The 17,933-nt window shown below is 39.6% G+C and overlaps 1 protein-coding gene and 2 long non-coding RNA genes across 4 annotated transcripts in view; 2 read left to right on the top strand and 1 right to left on the bottom strand.

Annotated features, from left to right (window-relative positions):
• The window catches only part of LOC135241614 (uncharacterized), a 130,311-nt gene extending 122,547 nt beyond the window's left edge, over positions 1–7,764 (top strand). For both annotated transcript variants that reach the window (XR_010326056.1, XR_010326054.1), the window contains one exon: positions 7,267–7,764. This is a non-coding gene — a long non-coding RNA (uncharacterized LOC135241614). The remainder of the gene's footprint in view (positions 1–7,266) is intronic.
• The window catches only part of LOC135241083 (uncharacterized), a 32,588-nt gene extending 22,564 nt beyond the window's left edge, over positions 1–10,024 (bottom strand). The window contains exons 1-2 of the mRNA XM_064311218.1: positions 8,953–10,024; positions 7,677–7,752 (exon numbers count right to left, since the gene is read on the bottom strand). Coding sequence (XP_064167288.1) covers positions 7,677–7,722 — 46 coding nt within the window. The 5' untranslated portion in view covers positions 7,723–7,752; positions 8,953–10,024. The remainder of the gene's footprint in view (positions 1–7,676; positions 7,753–8,952) is intronic.
• Positions 478–5,369, top strand: LOC135241594 (uncharacterized). The gene is made up of 3 exons (XR_010326048.1): positions 478–604; positions 4,825–4,884; positions 5,023–5,369. It is a non-coding gene; the product is annotated as an uncharacterized LOC135241594 (long non-coding RNA).
• Positions 10,025–17,933: the final 7,909 nt, after the last annotated feature.

Here is a 17,933-nt window from a genome sequence, read left to right as displayed (position 1 = left end):
GCTGTAACGTTATAGAATTACGTAAATACGATGTAATTTAATAACGTAACAATTACGTTATATCACAGTCCTCATCCTTACTTAATTTGAAACGTTACTGGTACGTTGTCAGAACGTTTGTAAATGACGTTTTGGCTTACAGTAGCCTAAAATATCTATCTCTCTATCTGTTTGCGCGTTTACGCTTGGACCGTTAACACGTTATATCCAATGCAGGGTTTATTATTATTATTATTATTATTATTATTATTATTATTATTTATTTATTTATTTTTTAAATATAGGATATGATGGATAAGCAGGTATAGGGTTCTAGGGTGGTTGACATGGATAGGGATTTTATAGTAGGACTCGGTGTAAAGCATGGAGGATAAAATATACCTTAGAATGAAGGGATTTTTGAGTGTAAATCTATTGTCTGATACACACTCCGGAGCAGAAGGTGGCGGTAATTCACCAATAAGCTGGTACACCGCTGTAAAACAAGAAGAAGACGGTATATCCAATCACATGCGCATGTGTCTGTGACGTGCACTTGGAAGAAGGTCGTTGTGATTTCAAATTCTCCGTGGGAAAATCTGGGTTTGACGGCGTTCAAGAGCAGGTGAGCGTTTCATTATGCCTTTATATTTTTAACTGAATGTATTAATGCAACAATACTGGATGCCAACCGCCGTAAAAGCTAACAAGAAGAACTGAATGCATTGGAGACCTTTTCAGTTAGTAGTATTTGCAATGTAATGATGGAGTCCTACTTGCAACATGCATGTTTGCAGTTCTAGCTGAATGTTGCTTGTAATGAAGCTCTTGGTGGTTAGGAGTTTGTCAACAATATGGGGTGTCTGGTCAGGACACGGAGGCAGGAAATTCTTTTGGGGGTTTATTATAAATGGAATGCAAATACACAGGCACAGGCAATCTCTGTTCTCCTCTTAGGTTTAAACCAGGTGGGTGTGCATGTGTGTATGTGTGGTTCTAAATAAGGAAAAAGAAATACAGTTAGCCTACTTCTACACTTATTATCAGCTGTACATTAACAGGAAATAAACGGTGCTAATCACGTAGCTTACTAAACACAACGGAATATTCTACCATATGTAGATGCACTGTCGCGAGGAATAACACTCTAATGTACCTAGCATAAATCGCCAATATGTGGTAAATACTAAGGAATACTGCTACTAAAACTTAAACATTCTGCTATACAAATTACTATCAGACAATGGATTCACTAATAATCTAAACTAAATATCCTTGACGATAGAGAAAGATGTACTTACTGCCGTTTATTGACGCACACAAAGGAAACTTAACTCGCTAGAAATGACCGTTGAACTGACTAACTTTGCACAAAATTTAACCGCGGCAAGCGCGAGCCGTAAACAAAAGGGCGTTGCCTAGCAACAGGTTAGGTCGTCACTGTCCATACTCTGAGCCTTTTGCACATTGCTAATGCTTTAAGTTAGTAGGTGAAATGGCGCCTGTTCAGACCTGGCGTCTGTTTGGGACTAATTTGAGTTAAGCCGCGTTTCCACCGAAATTACCCGGAACTTTCAGTCCCAGGAACTACTTTACCAGGAACTAAAAGGTTCCTTCAGCCAATGGTTGTCTGCGTTTCCACCGGGGTCTAAAGTACCGCGAAGATTAGGTAAATTAGCCCACTGACGTTGTCGTCGGTCCATCTGTCATATGAGTTCTTCTGTAACCCCATACTACCACCGAAGTAGCCTACATTATTTTCTAATAACCGGGACAGCCCGGAGGGGTTTATTCCACTTATATACAACGGGTTACCAACAATGACTATATATGGTTACTTTTGTATTTATTGATTTTCATATATCCTCTCAAACACATTCATTAACAGCAGAAAACATGCACACGTTGTAAACAATTAGCTGTTTTATTACTTTCTTGTCGTCAATTCCATATAGGCTAATCGCAAAATGACAAGAATAGAACGAAAACTCGGACTTGCGTGAAAATGTAAATTAGTAGTGGTACAGCCACCGTTTGCTTTCCTTCGAAGTTACTGCTAGCCGAGCAGCGACGTGTGCCCTCCAGATGCGAACCATGCACCATAAATGAGTCCATAGTCTTCCTGGTCTTTTCGTGGAATTGAAAAATGGCAGTAAAATTACGACAGTCTGAAAAAGCTAAAGGGAAGATTACTAGAATTAACCTGTTATTTTACCCGGATAAAAAGTGCGGAAGGTGATTTCCAGTTTGCTTGTACTGTATCACCAATGTTAATTATGCAGAACTACCGCATACCTCACATAACTGTATCAAACGTTTTGAGTCAATTACAACGGGCTAACAAAGAAAATCCGGAAGAAAATATTCAGCAACCGAATTAATCCGTTTGAATGTTTTGGTAGCCTACGTAATATGCTGTCCCAGCACGAATGCTTAGCATTTTATAAAACGAATACTAAAGCAAGAAAAGAACAGAAGAGCACACGTTATAATTCCAAGACGTTGACAGGTTATAACCAAAAGTAGGCTACTGCGCCGCATAACATACAAGTTTGATTTGAAGTTATTATGAAAATAAATTGGTTTGCGCTGCATATTTTCAAACATGGCGGGTAATGGCGGAAATAAATACAACACAAACGCTACGAGTACTCGACCAATCAGAAATGTTCAGCGCTGCAAGCTCCACCCAAAAGGTTCCTGTACTTTCGGAAAGTACTACCCCCGAGCAGGAACGTTTTTGTAAAACAAAGCCCCCAGAACTAAATTTAGACCCTAGTTCCTGCGGTGGAAACGCACTGAGTTCCTCAAAAGGTTCCTAGTTCCGGGGTATAGTTCCTGCGGTGGAAACGCGGCTTTAGTGTTCTGTTAGATACCATAAGCCGCGTTTCCACCGCAGGAACTATACCCCGGAACTAGGAACCTTTTGAGGAACTCAGTGCGTTTCCACCGCAGGAACTAGGGTCTAAATTTAGTTCTGGGGGCTTTGTTTTACCCCCCAAAACGTTCCTGCTCGGGGGGTAGTACTTTCCGAAAGTACAGGAACCTTTTGGGTGGAGCTTGCAGCGCTGAACATTTCTGATTGGTCGAGTACTCGTAGCATTTGTGTTGTATTTACTTTCCGCCATTACCCGCCATGTTTGAAAATATGCAGCGGCAAACCAATTTATTTTCATAATAACTTCAAATCAAACTTGTATGTTATGCGGCGCAGTAGCCTACTTTTGGTTATAACCTGTCAACGTCTTGGAATTATAACGTGTGCTCTTCTGTTCTTTTCTTGCTTTAGTATTCGTTTTAGTATTGCTAAGCATTCGTGCTGGGACAGCATATTACGTAGGCTACCAAAACATTCAAACGGATTAATTCGGTTGCTGAATATTTTCTTCCGGATTTTCTTTGTTAGCCCGTTGTAATTGACTCAAAACGTTTGATACAGTTATGTGAGGTATGCGGTAGTTCTGCATAATTAACATTGGTGATACAGTACAAGCAAACTGGAAATCACCTTACGCACTTTTTATCCGGGTAAAATAACAGGTTAATTCTAGTAATCTTCGCTTTAGCTTTTTCAGACTGCCGTAATTTTACTCAATTTTACTGCCATTTTTCAATTCCACGAAAAGACCAGGAAGACTATGGACTCATTTACGGTGCATGGTTCGCATCTGGAGGGCACACTTCGCTGCTCGGCTAGCAGTAACTTCGAAGGAAAGCAAACGGTGGCTGTACCACTACTAATTTACATTTTCACGCAAGTCCGAGTTTTCGTTCTATTCTTGTCATTTTGCGATTAGCCTATATGGAATTGACAACGAGAAAGTAATAAAACAGCAAATTGTTTACAACGTGTGCATGTTTTCTGCTGTTAATGAATGTGTTTGAGAGGATATATGAAAATCAATAAATACAAAAGTAACCATATATAGTCATTGTTGGTAACCCGTTGTATATAAGTGGAATAAACCCCTCCGGCCTGTCCCGGTTATTAGAAAATAATGTAGGCTACTTCGGTGGTAGTATGGGGTTACAGAAGAAATCATATGACAGATGGACCGACGACAACGTCAGTGGGCTAATTTGCCTAATCTTCGCGGTACTTTAGACCCCGGTGGAAACGCAGACAACCATTGGCTGAAGGAACCTTTTAGTTCCTGGTAAAGTAGTTCCTGGGACTGAAAGTTCCGGGTAATTTTGGTGGAAACGCGGCTTTTGAGTATTTAACGCTAATAGCCCAGTGAAAATGTAATGTAAGACCAGCTAGCATTACCTAGCTGATCTCGGCGATGGCCTGTTTAGTTAGCTAACAATTGAGCTAATTCGACATGTATAAACGGCTGTCCGTAAAGCACCTTTGTTCATGTCCTTTTAGCTAGCGCCTCTTTTGAAAGCTAACGTATGTGGCGCTCTTTTGAAAGCTGTAATTCACCTTGTCCACGTCCTAATGAGATATCAACATGTTGGTTAAAATATGCATCATAAAATGCATCATGATATAAAATAGTGGTGTGGTGTTCATTTGGTTTTTGGTATTTGACAAACTGGAGCTAGCAAGCCTTTTCAAGCTAGCATTTTTGGCGCCTCTTTTGAAAGCTATTTTTGCGCTCTTTTGAGAGCATTTAGCTAAACATTATTTCCATTAGAAATACAAAAACTCAACTTTTTTTCGTCAAAATCCTCTAGCATTATTACTCTATACCTGGTGTAATCGTGGCCTTAAAAAATTTAAATAAATAAATAAATTTTTCTTTGGCTTCGCGCCAGTGCATTGTGTAATCAATATTAATCAAGAGTATTTCTCTGTATTTTCACCAAATACTGACTTAAATTGATTTTCTTTTGCAGAGTTCTCTACATTTGGCCCAACAGCTCAAATGGAAACTAGAGCACAACATCAGAATGAAGGTAGTTATGGATATTTTATGGAAACAGCTTTTTGCTCATTGACTGTTTGTCATTGTCAAAACACAATTACGATTTTAGCCTGCTGCGTGTGTTACTCAATGTATTTTTCTTACTTGGTCCAATTTCATATCCTTTCAGCTCCCACACATGGCCTTATGACTGTTGCCCCAGTGAAGAACCCGAGGTCCAGCCTTCCCCACTCAAGACATGCCTGAGACAAGAGTGACTGTAATCCAAATTGATCCAAGGTGATCCTAACTAAATGTAGTTCACCGCTTGAAAAAGACAAAAATACTCAACACTATTAATGTTGAAATCATTGGTCTATGGTTATTACTGTCCTGAAACTACCCTTTTTATGTTTTTGTATCTAGTTTTGTACGTTTGTCTCATCTTCTGTACCATAATTATGCTTGCACATATTGCCTACCTAGAAATGTAACTTGAACCTGATCTCAGTGGTATTCTATACAATGACAATAAAGGCTTTCTATTTTATTTGGGCTTGATATGTGTACATTTTTTATTGCTGCACTTAAAGTATCTTAAATTTTGAAGATATGAATTACCGAAGCAATGGCATTTCATTGGTAGGATAGAATGGAGATCAAAATTACAACACCATGATATACCTTTTTTTAACACACAAAATCAGAATGTATGGTCAGGGTTTAGTAAGTAAGTGACCAATCCGCAACGTTGTGGAAAGGTAAATAACGTAATAAAGAAGTTTAAACAACGTGTCAGCGACGTAAATCTATAACGTTACGACGGATGACAGCCTGGCGACGTAATCACAACGTCGGGGTATGGTTATTCTATTACATTGTCAAACGTAAAGCTGTAAGGACGTAACTGTTACGTATCCACAACGTTGTTTTGCGACGTCGCAGCGACGGGGCGCCGGTCTTACGTTTTTACGGTAATACTACGTAAATTGAGACGTAACGCGGACGTTATGAGACCAATGGAGGACGTTAATAGTACGTCGCCACAACCACATTTTGTTAGTAGGGCAGATCCAACCAGTGTCGCCTCTGTGACGTCAGTCAGTTGGCACCTGGGCCACGCAAACTATTACACTTATTATTTACTGAATAAAAAATGGTTGTTATACAAGTAAGGTTATGTACATACTCATTCATTGTCTAACATTAGGCTAACTTAAGCTTTACAATGCCGAGCCGGGTTAAAATGCTATAGCCGACCTGGGGTAGAATTAGTGATGATCAATTTCCACAAACGTTCTTTATCCACCTTTTGCTCGGTATGAATAGCTTTACACTGCAGAGAAGAATTTGCGGGATTCGCTGTGGCTCGTGCAATTGTGCATTATCAACGTGAATGATTGTTGTGTGATATTTTTGAAACAACTGCCTTGTTTCTGGTTTTGCTAGCTAAACTGTTCGAGAATAAAGCTGAGCTGGGTGTTAAATTAGCAATCAGAATAAGAAGAATAAAACAAAAACAAAGGAGATTTCATCAACAAAGGGCATCAAGGCTGAAGGAACATATGAGGAAGCGTAATAAAATAATAACAACACTAATCCATACTGCCGTATTCTTTTATTTTGTTTTCTCCGGCTTGACATCTTTACACAGAAATCAGACTGTTCAGACTCTGCTCCACCTATACCCCGGCTTATATATTGATGAACTTGATGGCAATGTAAATAACGGTAACGTTAAGGCCATTTAAGATCAATGATTCGCAATGAGACGAAACGGTTTTAGAATGTTGCAGAGAAAATTGCAGCGGTGTGAACTGTTTAGTTGCAGAGCGTCTGAAGCCATTGCCTGGGGTCTCAAAAGACCCACCTTGTCAAATCGCCAAGTGCAGTTTTAGAACGTTTACAATCAGACGTCTTGGAACGCCTTTATTGACATGGTCTGGTAGCTAGCATTAGCTGTGCAAATAGCTATGTAATTTAGTAATGTTACATTGTCATCAAATGTAATACGAAATCTACATCAACAAATAATATGACCTCTCATGTTACACAAAAACTTATCAGGGTTCCATAACCCCCACACCTTTAACGCTAGCAGACAGCGGAAAAAACAGTACGCCGCTCACACATAAGTGAGTTGAAGAGCAGGCCTCTTGCGTTAGCTCCGCCTACCCTCTCTGGCGGACCAACCACTGATGGGTGATGGACAACGCGTCACGATCTATGCGCCGCTTGTGATTTGTTCCCGGGAATGTCGCCACAGACACCCAGTTCTTTAATCATAAATTATAATAATAATAATAATATAAATTAATATGATAATAGGCTCCATCACCATTGTGTTACTTAATTCAGCGATAGATAGTGACTTAACAGACATTTATTTTAATGAAAATCTTTACTTTGTTTTTTTTTTGTTTTTTAACCACAGGTAACCCAACACCTATAGACATATGGCAAAGAAGATGGAGGTTTAGATGTGCAAAGCCAACTAAACATATTGTGGCAAGAAGGTTATCCCCACCAAAAAAAATGCAAGTGACCAGTTAACAACAATATGTAAGAACATGTCACGCAGCACAAAGCCCCACATTTACTGCAACACTGTGAAATGTTGTATAAATGATTTGTGCTAGTGATATCTTTTTGACAAATGGATGCTCTTTAAATATGTTTATCTTGATTTTGAACCATTGTGTCTGCTTTCTAAATTGAATAAACACAAATATAAATAAAAGAAATAACATGTAATCAATAAATAACCAATAAAACAATAACCTGATTAAAAATATCTGTCACAAAAAAGTGAGGACAAAGAACATAAGATAAGTCAAAGCACACCTTGAAAACACACTCCATACAGAAGCACCCATGCAAATGGCTCCATGTGGGCTGAATTAAATATTCTCGTGAAAACCTGTAAAATACAGCAAGGGTTATTTGGGCTACACGCTGCTTTACTCTGGTACTGGGACACCATTTAAAAAATAAATAAAAATATTTAGTTATACTAACTTTACATTTTAACAGGGGCAAAATCTACAATGTTTTTTGGGAGGGGGCTCATAAAAAGTAGTCTACACTGCCTCCCAAATCCTGCCCCCACCCCCCACATTTAGTAAATTGTTCACAGGATATATTTGCTTAAAAACTTTGTCTTTGTTTTAGATATTCGCTGATTCACTTTTGGCAGTGAACTGAGACTCACGTTATTAGTTATGGTTTCTGCTCACTGTCAAAAGTGAACCAACAAATATCTACAAATAACAAAGTTTTTAAACAAATTTCTCTTGTTTCCAGTAATGCATAGTTACACATATAAAGAAATACAAATGTTCATACGATTCATTTGCAGGCTTTATGCCTGTGACCACATTTGTATTTTCATCCAAATAAAATCCAAGCTTGATTTTAGACATGACCATATCACTAAGCACAACAGATATCCGTTATATTAAATGAAGGAACAGTTCACCTGCTGATATTATACAACATTGACTTACATTTGTTAAAACTCATCTATTGCAATTTGTGATTTTTTTTTGACATTGATTTTGATTTTCACCAAGTAGGCATCTTATGCACATTCCAGTCCCTTAGCAGACACGCTTATCCATTGCAATTTACAAAAGTGGAAACCATCAATGTTAGTCTCAGGAATACAAAAGTGAAATGTCGCCAAGGAGGCTCAGAAGGCTTGGAAGGTCAGTCATTATTGATAAGTGTAAAGAAAAAGAAAAATGCAAAAGCCCAGATGATGATAGAGGTTTATCAAATTCCTTAGCTGTTGATGTATCAGTCAACAGACGTGTCATAATTTTGCCAACTGCAGGAGATGGGCTCTCTGCACAATGCAAAAGACGGTCCAAAAATAGAGGTCTTCAATATAAAATTTAAATTAAAAAAAATCATGACAAGGACTGTAGAGAGCAAGATCAAATAAATTCCTCATGCAAATCATTATGGGATAATGTTTTTTACCTATAGTATCCAAAGAGCCTCCCTTTAGAATTTACATACTCAGCTATGTGTGCATTTCAAGGCCAAAATCAAATAGATTAAAATGACGATAATTATTTAGCCATGACTTACATACAGAAGATATTCAGAGTCTTACCTTATGATCTTTATCTTCTTTTAAAAAAGGCCACAAACATCAGTCGTCTCATTCAAATACATAAGGCTCTATCTTACACCCGGGGCAAAGCGGCGCCAAGCGCAACACAAGTGTCTTTGCTAGTTTCAGTCCAACGCAGTTGACGTTTTCTCGTCCAGCGCCACGTTGCTTAAATAGCAAATGTACTTGCGCCCATCTGAGCGCTCATGGACGTGTTGGTCTTAAAATGACATGTGGTCAGACGCATTGTTGGCGCATTGCTATCTTGAGGCAGTGGAAAGCGATCGCGCGATTGATCAACAAAAACCTGGTCTTAGGCGGGTGCACAACGCGCGATGCTTTTTTTTTTTTTTTAAATACGCCATAATGATTAGTCATAATATTTCTAGATGTATTTTATTTATTTATAGATGTATTTTATTTATACATAGGTGGTCTGCTCGCGCTTTCACTTCGCGCACTACCAGATCCGTTTCCTTTGCAGAGAAGCGTTCTTTCCTACTACTTGGCAAATCCGCCGTTATAATAGCAATCCGCCATGGTGCAAGCGCACCTGGCTTTTAAAGGGAATGGGAAATGAAACTCTGATTGGTTTATTTCATGTTACCCCCAAAACACACCTATGATTAATTAAGAGACTAAGTATAACCGCTTTGAACCATGCGCCTTACGTTGCGCTCAGATTATCCGCCGTTAAACTAGCAAAATTGGATTTGGAAACGCCCTAAATGCACTTGCGCCATGCGCTTTAGACCGTGCGCTTAGATCGTTAAAATATAGCCCATATAAGCACATCTCATAAAAAACACGTTTTCAACGTACAAAAATGCCAAGTTACTCACACATACAAGACATACACCGTCTATAGCTCATTCATTCAGACTGCCAAAATCCAGGCCTGCCATTTAAAGTATTGATATCAAAATGACGCCAAGTTACGGTACTACAAACAATATAGGCTATCTTGCCTCACCGAAATTGAATAACATGTATTCCAAAGCAATGCTACCCAATATTTCCTCAATTCTTTCAAGTCACTTGGCCCTGTGTGTATTAATGACATGTATTCCAAAGCAATGCTACCCAATATTTTCTCAATTCTTTCAAGTCACTTGGCCCTGTGTGTATATAAGTGTGCAGTACAAACAGGCCAAACATATGCGTGGATGGCTTTCTCACAGTCAAGACTGATTGAATAGGCATCTGTATGTCCAATTTGTATTGGTATGTATGTATTTTGGTGCCCAGCCTTTCTGTTGCGTGAATGATTGTAGCCTATGTTTCTTGGTATAAATGTCTGTTCGTAAATGTGAATGTAACATGCGAAGTGACCCTGTAAGAAACGGTTGTGGATTATGGCTATCCTTGTGTGAATTTGTACGGTCTGATGAGCGTGTACCGTTTAGCAGTTTCGGTTTGCTATATATGTAAAACAGTGGCTGTGACAAAGGGTGCGGTGGCGTACGTGTAAACGCAGCATAAACGCAGGTGAAATATGGCCAGTGTATGTACTCACGGATTAGACGGCCATCCAACGAGCCTTGATTGACAAAAGAATCAGCAAGCCCGTAGAATTAGAGCTGCCTAGGTCGCAACTTGTGTACCCTTCTGTCCTGCTCCTTTGTCTGTTATTTTGTGAAGATGCACTTTTAGTGTTTGTAAGGTTTATAAGGCATTTTGATAGGCTTGCCTGCAGGTAGGAATCCTCTTTGCTGTTTTGTTAAACTAGAATCGGAAAACTTGATAGTGGAGAATAGGAGCAGACGCATATGTCCCAGCAGGCTTCGCATATGAGAAAATAACAACAGTGTGAGATAAATCAGGCGAAATGATGAAATTGCGTAGTTGAAACAATATGTTTTTAGCAGAATGGGCATGTAGGTGAAGGTTGACATGATCACAGACTATAGTGCGAAGTAAATGAAGTGACCATGAGCGAGCGTAGTTTCCTCATCAAATGGTATATATAACAGTCTGTATTAAACATTAGTTGTTAAAGTGGAGGGTTAAATAACGGGTGAAATCTATTGCACTGATGTGTTTTTCTCATGTTCAGTACTAGTAGTTATAATTATGAGTGAGTCATGATTTTAAACGTAATGTTTTAATGCGGAGTTGCAGAACGTACATACGTAGTAATTGTTTGTATGTAGCTAGATAGAGAACAGGGCGAGGTAACATGTAGAAATGTAGAAATGTGGCGTTTGCTGATAAGAAGGTTTTGTACGGTAGCCAAGTGAAGAAATATAGTTACCGTAATTTCCGGACTATAAAACGCACCTGAATATAAGCCGCACCAGCTAAATTTAGGGAAAAAAACAAATGTGTACATATACAAGCCGCACTAGACTATAAGCCGCAGGTGTTTAAATGTTTAATTACCATATGTAAGGGTTCGTGCACAGAGGGGATTGTCAGGAAAGAGATGGCTGTTTGGGGAAGCTTCCATCTTATTAACATTTCCTACAAACAAGTTGCATATTTGCATAACTTATTCAAGTGTTACCATTTAGTGCAATAGTATGGAACATGTACCGTGCTGTGTAAACTGTACTGTATCACATAGCGTTTCAGACACACAAACTTTCACAGCATTCGAAACGTATTTACTGTGCAAAAATAATAAACGGTGCGCTCCCAGCGCACGTACCATAAACAAAGCTTACAGCGCTTGACGAGGCAATATCAATGGCTAAATTAAATGTGTTTTTTAAAAGTGCTAAATTAAAAGTGCCTGTAACACGGCAGTAGGCCTAAAGGTGCAGTAACACGGCTGCTTAAAATATAACCAGCCTCCCAGAAAAGTCCAGTCCATTAATCCATTAATCCATTAATCCAGTAACACGGCTGTAACAAGAAAAGTCAGTCATTCATCCTCATCTTCGTCTTCTTCCTGCGTACTAAAACCACCAAAGTCCTCTTCTTCAGTGTCGGAAACGAACAGCCTCAGGGTGGCTTCGTCAGCCACTCTCCCAGTCTCTCCTTCGTCGCTCTCAAAACCAAAGAACTCCTTTTCGTCAGTGTCGGAATCGAATATCCTCTTAAGGGCCTCAGCCGTGGCGGCGTCCTCCTCTTCATCACACAGCAGTCCAGCCTTTCGAAACCCGTTGGTGATCGTGGAATTTTGACACTTCCCCACGCTGTCAGGATCCACTGGCAGACTTGAGCAAAAGTTGCTTTTCGCATGCGACCAGTTTTGGTGAATGATTTCTCGCCGCTAGTCATCCACGCCTCCCACTGAACGCGTAGTGCCACTTTGAACGCACGATTCACACTGATGTCGAGTGGCTGCAGATGCTTCGTGTGCCCCCAGGAATCACAGCTGGAATTGAGTTTGTGCCCTTGATGGCTGCTTTCACGGAATCTGTTATATGGGCCCTCATGCTGTCCAAACGAGCAATGCTTTTTTTTGGCGAAAGAATCCTCCAGGTCGCTTCCCGTAGCACTCATTCAGCCACTCCTTCATTACGCTTTCCATCATCCACCCTTTCTTGTTGACTTTAACGGAGATGCCGTTCGGGATCTTTTCTTTTGGCATAGTCATCCGCTTAAAAATCACCATTGGCGGAAGCTTTTTTCCGGATGCTGTGCAGTCCAGAACACAAGTGAAATTCGTTCTCTCATGGCCAGTGGTTCTCAACATGATGGTCGATTCACCTGTCTTGTTAACAGTCCTAGTGAGAGGCAGGTCAAACGTCAAAGGCACTTCATCCATATTTATGATCTCGTCCGGTCCGATGGAATATTCGTCTATCTTTCTTTGTGTGAATTCGCGGAAGTTTGTTATTTTTTCCTCGTAGTCGGGAGGGAGTTGCTGACACACAGTCGTCTGCGCCCTGATGGACAGTCCTTTTCATAAATCTGAAACACCAGGATGGTCCACCTCTAAAATCTTCAATCTTCATTTCGGTGGCGACTGTTTTGGCTTTCAGTCGGATCTGCACGGTGGAAACACCGCGGCCGTCTGCTCTCTGTGTGTTCAGCCAATCTTCAAGAAAGTCTTCAAGTTCGGGCCATCTGCTTTTGTTACCTCTGAAAGCTTTTTTCGTCTTTTTGCATTGAGCCAGTTCTTCACGCTGGCGTCTCCAACGTCTCACCATTGATTCATTGATGCCAAGGGTACGTGCAGCAGCTCTATTTCCTTCTTTGACAGCCAGATCGACTGCCTTTAACTTAAAAGCTGCATCATATGCAATTCTTCGTTTCTTTTCCATAATGAGGTTTGTGCATGAAAACTTCTTTGATGCCAACCTGTCTTGCTCTCAGTAATGTCTGTATCTTGTTTCGTGTGTTCTCGTACTGCATGATTGTTTCTCATTTTCGCTGTGGTTCTGCCAATGCTGTCTCACTTTTCGGTCTCCAGCATTTCAGCCATAGATTGCCCGTATGTAGCAGCAGCAGGGTTCAAGCATGGAAAGAAAGTAGCGGCTATAAGTCGCGGAAAATTACGGTAGTAGAAATGGCACAGTGGTGAACTGGTGTAACTTTTTAATAAAAGGAATACATTTGCCGTCATTAAATGCATATGGGTGGCCGTGAGTCAGTTTTGGTAAAGCAAATATAAGCGTAAGAAAACGTTAGTGTAAAAGAGGAAATTATCTACCTGAGGGCGAGGCGGGATTCAAGCCTTCAACCGGAGGTTTACCAGTCTGTGACTTTGTTAGTGCAGCACCATGCCATAGCTATGCAATGCGTGAAATATCATTAGCAAACCTGCCCGTGGTTTTAAAGAAGAACACAGGCCAGTAAGCACAGAAGTGTTGAATCCATATGGCTTAGCAATATTGTAGCCGGTTAATAACTGAACGTGCAGACGGTACGTCATAATGCAGTGTATACGTTGGGTGAACGGCGGGTAGATATGGTGCAAAAGCAATAATTGATAAGTAGTAGACAAGTATTAGTGAGGGTCGAAGCAGGTAAAAGAAACATGTTCCTAGCTGGGCTTGAACCTAAGACCCCGTGTTCCCAAGACTGTAACCTTGCCCACTAGGCCACAGCAGACTAGCTGTTTAAGCAGGAAATGTTTCAGAATAAAAAGGTATGGGTATTTTGCGTGTGTATGCGAGTTTTTGATTGGGTCGTGTAGGTGAAGATTTGGCTGGTGTCGGTAAAATGTCCGATGGGGAGACATGTTGTTAGTGGGATTGGCGGCAGGCAAAATAAGAATGAGAAGAAGAAGAAGAAGAATGAGAAGAAGAAGGAGAAAACGCAAAATCCCCTTAGTTTGGGGCTTTATTGTGTGGACATGTGAAGTTGTTTATGAATTCTGTCTGTTGAAATGGAGTGAGAATGTACAGAATTTAATGTTTTTAAGGGCTGAGTGTCTGTGGCTGTTGTGGTTATTTCTGTGGGGAACCCTGAAAAGTGCCACAACTCTCGGTGCTGTATAGGTATGGGGCATGCCCCCGCCAAGGCTGCCCCATACCTATACAGCACCGAGACTTTTGGCACTTTTCATCCCAACCCATCCCAACCCAATAATCACAAAGTGGAATACTACTAGTACTGCTTAAGATAAAAGGAAAATATATAGAAAAGATATTTCCTTAAAATTAAATTTCATAGACAATGCAAATTTGCATGCTCATCCCCATATGCAAAACAAGAGATTTTTTAAAAATTTTGATAAAGATTTGGGTCATCTGCTGTTTTTGATGAGCGTGATTGCACCGCATTGAACTAATCTTTGCAAAGGCAGGCTCTGGACCATTGGGTTCTGACTAAGCACAGAAATAACTGCACACATCTGTGAATCCATCCACCTGCAAACTCTCTGTTTTCCTGTCCATACTAGGGCATATTAGTGGCTCAAACAGTACTTATCATAGACCTACACAGTGTAATATTTAGTGTTACCCAGTGTTACCTTTTTGAACTTAATATATGCTTTAAATGCACTTTTTGAAATTATGCTTCTAAATATTTGTATAAGTTGTACTTTAGTGTACTTCAAATAAGTATACTAAATCTCATATGTCAATAAGTTGTACTTCAGTGTACTTCAGATAAGTATACCATATCTGATATACAGTACTTATAACAGTATTTTAGAGTACTTATAAAAATTAAACTGTATTTTCATCCTGGATAGCATACTAGTATATTTCCAAAAAGTCTACTTTTACTTTTACGGCTGTGTCTGAATTAGTTTCCTAACCACTGAGTCCTCGAGGTACGTGCTGTCTACTAAATATACTGCATATTGTTCAGCACATATATTTTAGTACACGCTGGGCAGTATGTGAAAGAAGTGTCTTCAGACATTCCACCCTTGAGGGCCCATGCTCACGTGCCATTGTGGTTGTTGTTAAAGGAAATGCTTTAATGCTAGATGCTGTCACACAGTCCTGGGTGTGGTCACTCTGCAGGGGATGAGGAAGTGCAAGACTGGGCAAGGAGGACAAGCAGCAAACAGCACCTTTATTTGTGCACACAATAAAATGTTTGGAGTGAAATCAACTCCGTCGAAGTACATTTTACTCCACGAAGTGCACATTTTGCACCTATTAGATAAGTTTTGTTTGAGGTGATTTTACAAGGTAGTCAGGCTGACTGAAAAGAAAACAAACAGGCTGGGAAGAACAAGGGAGAGGAAATGATAGACAAATATCAACAAAAGAGTACCAATTTTTAAATTAAGTTCCGGTCTTATATATGATATTAGCCTATAGGCTATAGGCTACATGTCCCAGGAAGTATGTGGACACCTGACATCCAACATCCAAAATTGTGGGCATTATATGGAGTTGGTCCACCCTTTGCTGCTATAACAGCCTCCTCTCTTCTGGGAAGACTTTATACTAGATGTTGGAGCATTGCTGAAGGGATTTGCTTCCATTCAGCCGGAAGAGCAATAGTGAGGTCGGGCTCTGATTGGACGATTAGGCCTGGCTCACAATTGGCTTTCCAATTGATCCCGAAAATGTTGGATGGGATTAAGGTCAGGGCTCTGTGCAGGCCAGTCAAGTTCTTCCACACCGTTCTCGACAAGATCATTTCTGCATGGACCTCGCTGTGTGCCTGGGGCATTGTCATGCTGAAACAGGAAAGAGCCTTCACTGGAACAAAGAGCCCAGGCCCAAACCATGAAAAACAGCCCCGGTATATATATATATATATATAGAACTCCATCTAGAAGTTCTATCTTCAAGAATAGAGGACTATATAACCAAAATTGATACTCAAGAAAAGTTACATATTGCACTTTAAAAGGGACATTCTTCTGCTAAATTAACTCAATTACCATGACAAAACAGTACTTTTTTTTTATTTTTTTTATTTAAAGTAATAATCTTGAAGATTTTAATTAAAATAAATGTCTGTTAAGTCACTATCTATCACTGAATTAGGTAATACAATGGTGATTGAGCCTATTATTATATTAATTTATATTATTATTATTATTATTATAATTTATGATTAAAGGACTGGGTGTCTGTGGTGACATTCCTGGGAAAAAATCACAATACGGCAGTATGGATTAGCGTTGTTATTATTTTATTACGCTTCCTCATGTTCCTTCAGCCTTGATGCCCTTTTTTCATGAAGTCTCCTTTGTTTTTGTTTTATTCTTCTTATTCTGATTGCTAATTTAACACCCAGCTCAGCTTTATTCTCGAACAGTTTAGCTAGCAAAACCAGAAACAACAAGGCAGTTGTTTCAAAAAATATCACACAACAGTCATTCACGAAAAAGACTGTTTATTGTGCACGAGATACATAATAGCACGAGCCACAGCGAATCCCGCAAATTCTTCTCTGCATTGTAAAGATGTTCATACCAAGCAAAAAGGTGGATAAAGAACGTTTGTGGAAATTGATCATCACTATTAATTCTACCCCAGGTCTGCTATAGCATTTTAACCCGGCTCAGCAGTATAAAGACAGCTTAAGTTAGCCTAATGTTAGACAATGAATGAGTATGTACATAACGTTACTTCTATAACAACCATTTTTTATTCAGTAAATAATAAGTGTAATAGTTGGCGTGGCCCAGGTGCCAATTGACTGACGTCACACAGGCGACACTGGTTGGATCTTTGGGAAGTGAGATCCAAAAACACACCTGCAATTACCGCTTCTCGCCATTGTACCGCCAAAGAGAACGAAACGGAAATCTTCGAGATTGTAACTTTAACAATATAATTTGAGCTGGGTCCACATTCAAAGCTCTCTCTCTCTGTCTCTCTCACACTCAATGACAGAGTTTACGTGCATTGTCCATGCAAAAAAAGAGGAAAAAGTGGGTGTGTTAGATTTACAGTAGGTGTGCGAATGATCAAGCATTGACAATAGTCAATAGTATTGGCGGCGCAGAGGCGATGGGGGGCCCCCAAATAAAATTCTGTTTAGGGCCCCATAAAGGCTTGGACCGGCCCTGATTCAGCAACTCATCTGAAACAATTGGGAAGTGAAGTAAGATATAAATACATCACATTGGAAATGAAACAGGAACTCAGAAGAAGAAATGATCTTTCCAATTTCAGTCAGAAAGAATAACGAGTGGAACATATGAGAAACGGTCAGCTAGAATATCTGTAAGTAATCCGGTAAATTTTTCTACTCTTTTGATTGCCTTCTTGTGGTGAAACACATTTAAAGCAGCATTCCTGTTCATCAAAGCATTGTTAAGGACAATAATGCTACTGTTAGCTTTTGAATAACAACGATTATGTGATATTTCTGGTTCACAAATAATCTGTGATCACTTTATAAATGCTTTTTGGTGAGTGCGATAGCTTTTACCAGTTCTGTTCATGGAATAAGGAGTCATATGTTGTGCATTTCAGTGGGAAATATTTACATCAGTTTTAAAACAAGTTTTGTGATTTTTAATTTGTTTTTTGCTTGAAGTACAACCTTTAGATAGCTGACATAGGCTGAACTAAGAATTTTAAATTACATTACAAATGTTTTTTGTTTTGCATTTTAGTGACTATCGCTAATGTGAAGTTCTTGGGACCTCATAGATCTTTGGA

This window comes from Anguilla rostrata, chromosome 1 (genome assembly GCF_018555375.3).
Source record: "Anguilla rostrata isolate EN2019 chromosome 1, ASM1855537v3, whole genome shotgun sequence".
Classification (NCBI taxonomy): Eukaryota; Metazoa; Chordata; class Actinopteri; order Anguilliformes; family Anguillidae; genus Anguilla; species Anguilla rostrata.
The sequence above is the reverse complement of the archived record's forward strand: the minus strand, read 5'-3'. Positions and strand labels throughout refer to the sequence as shown.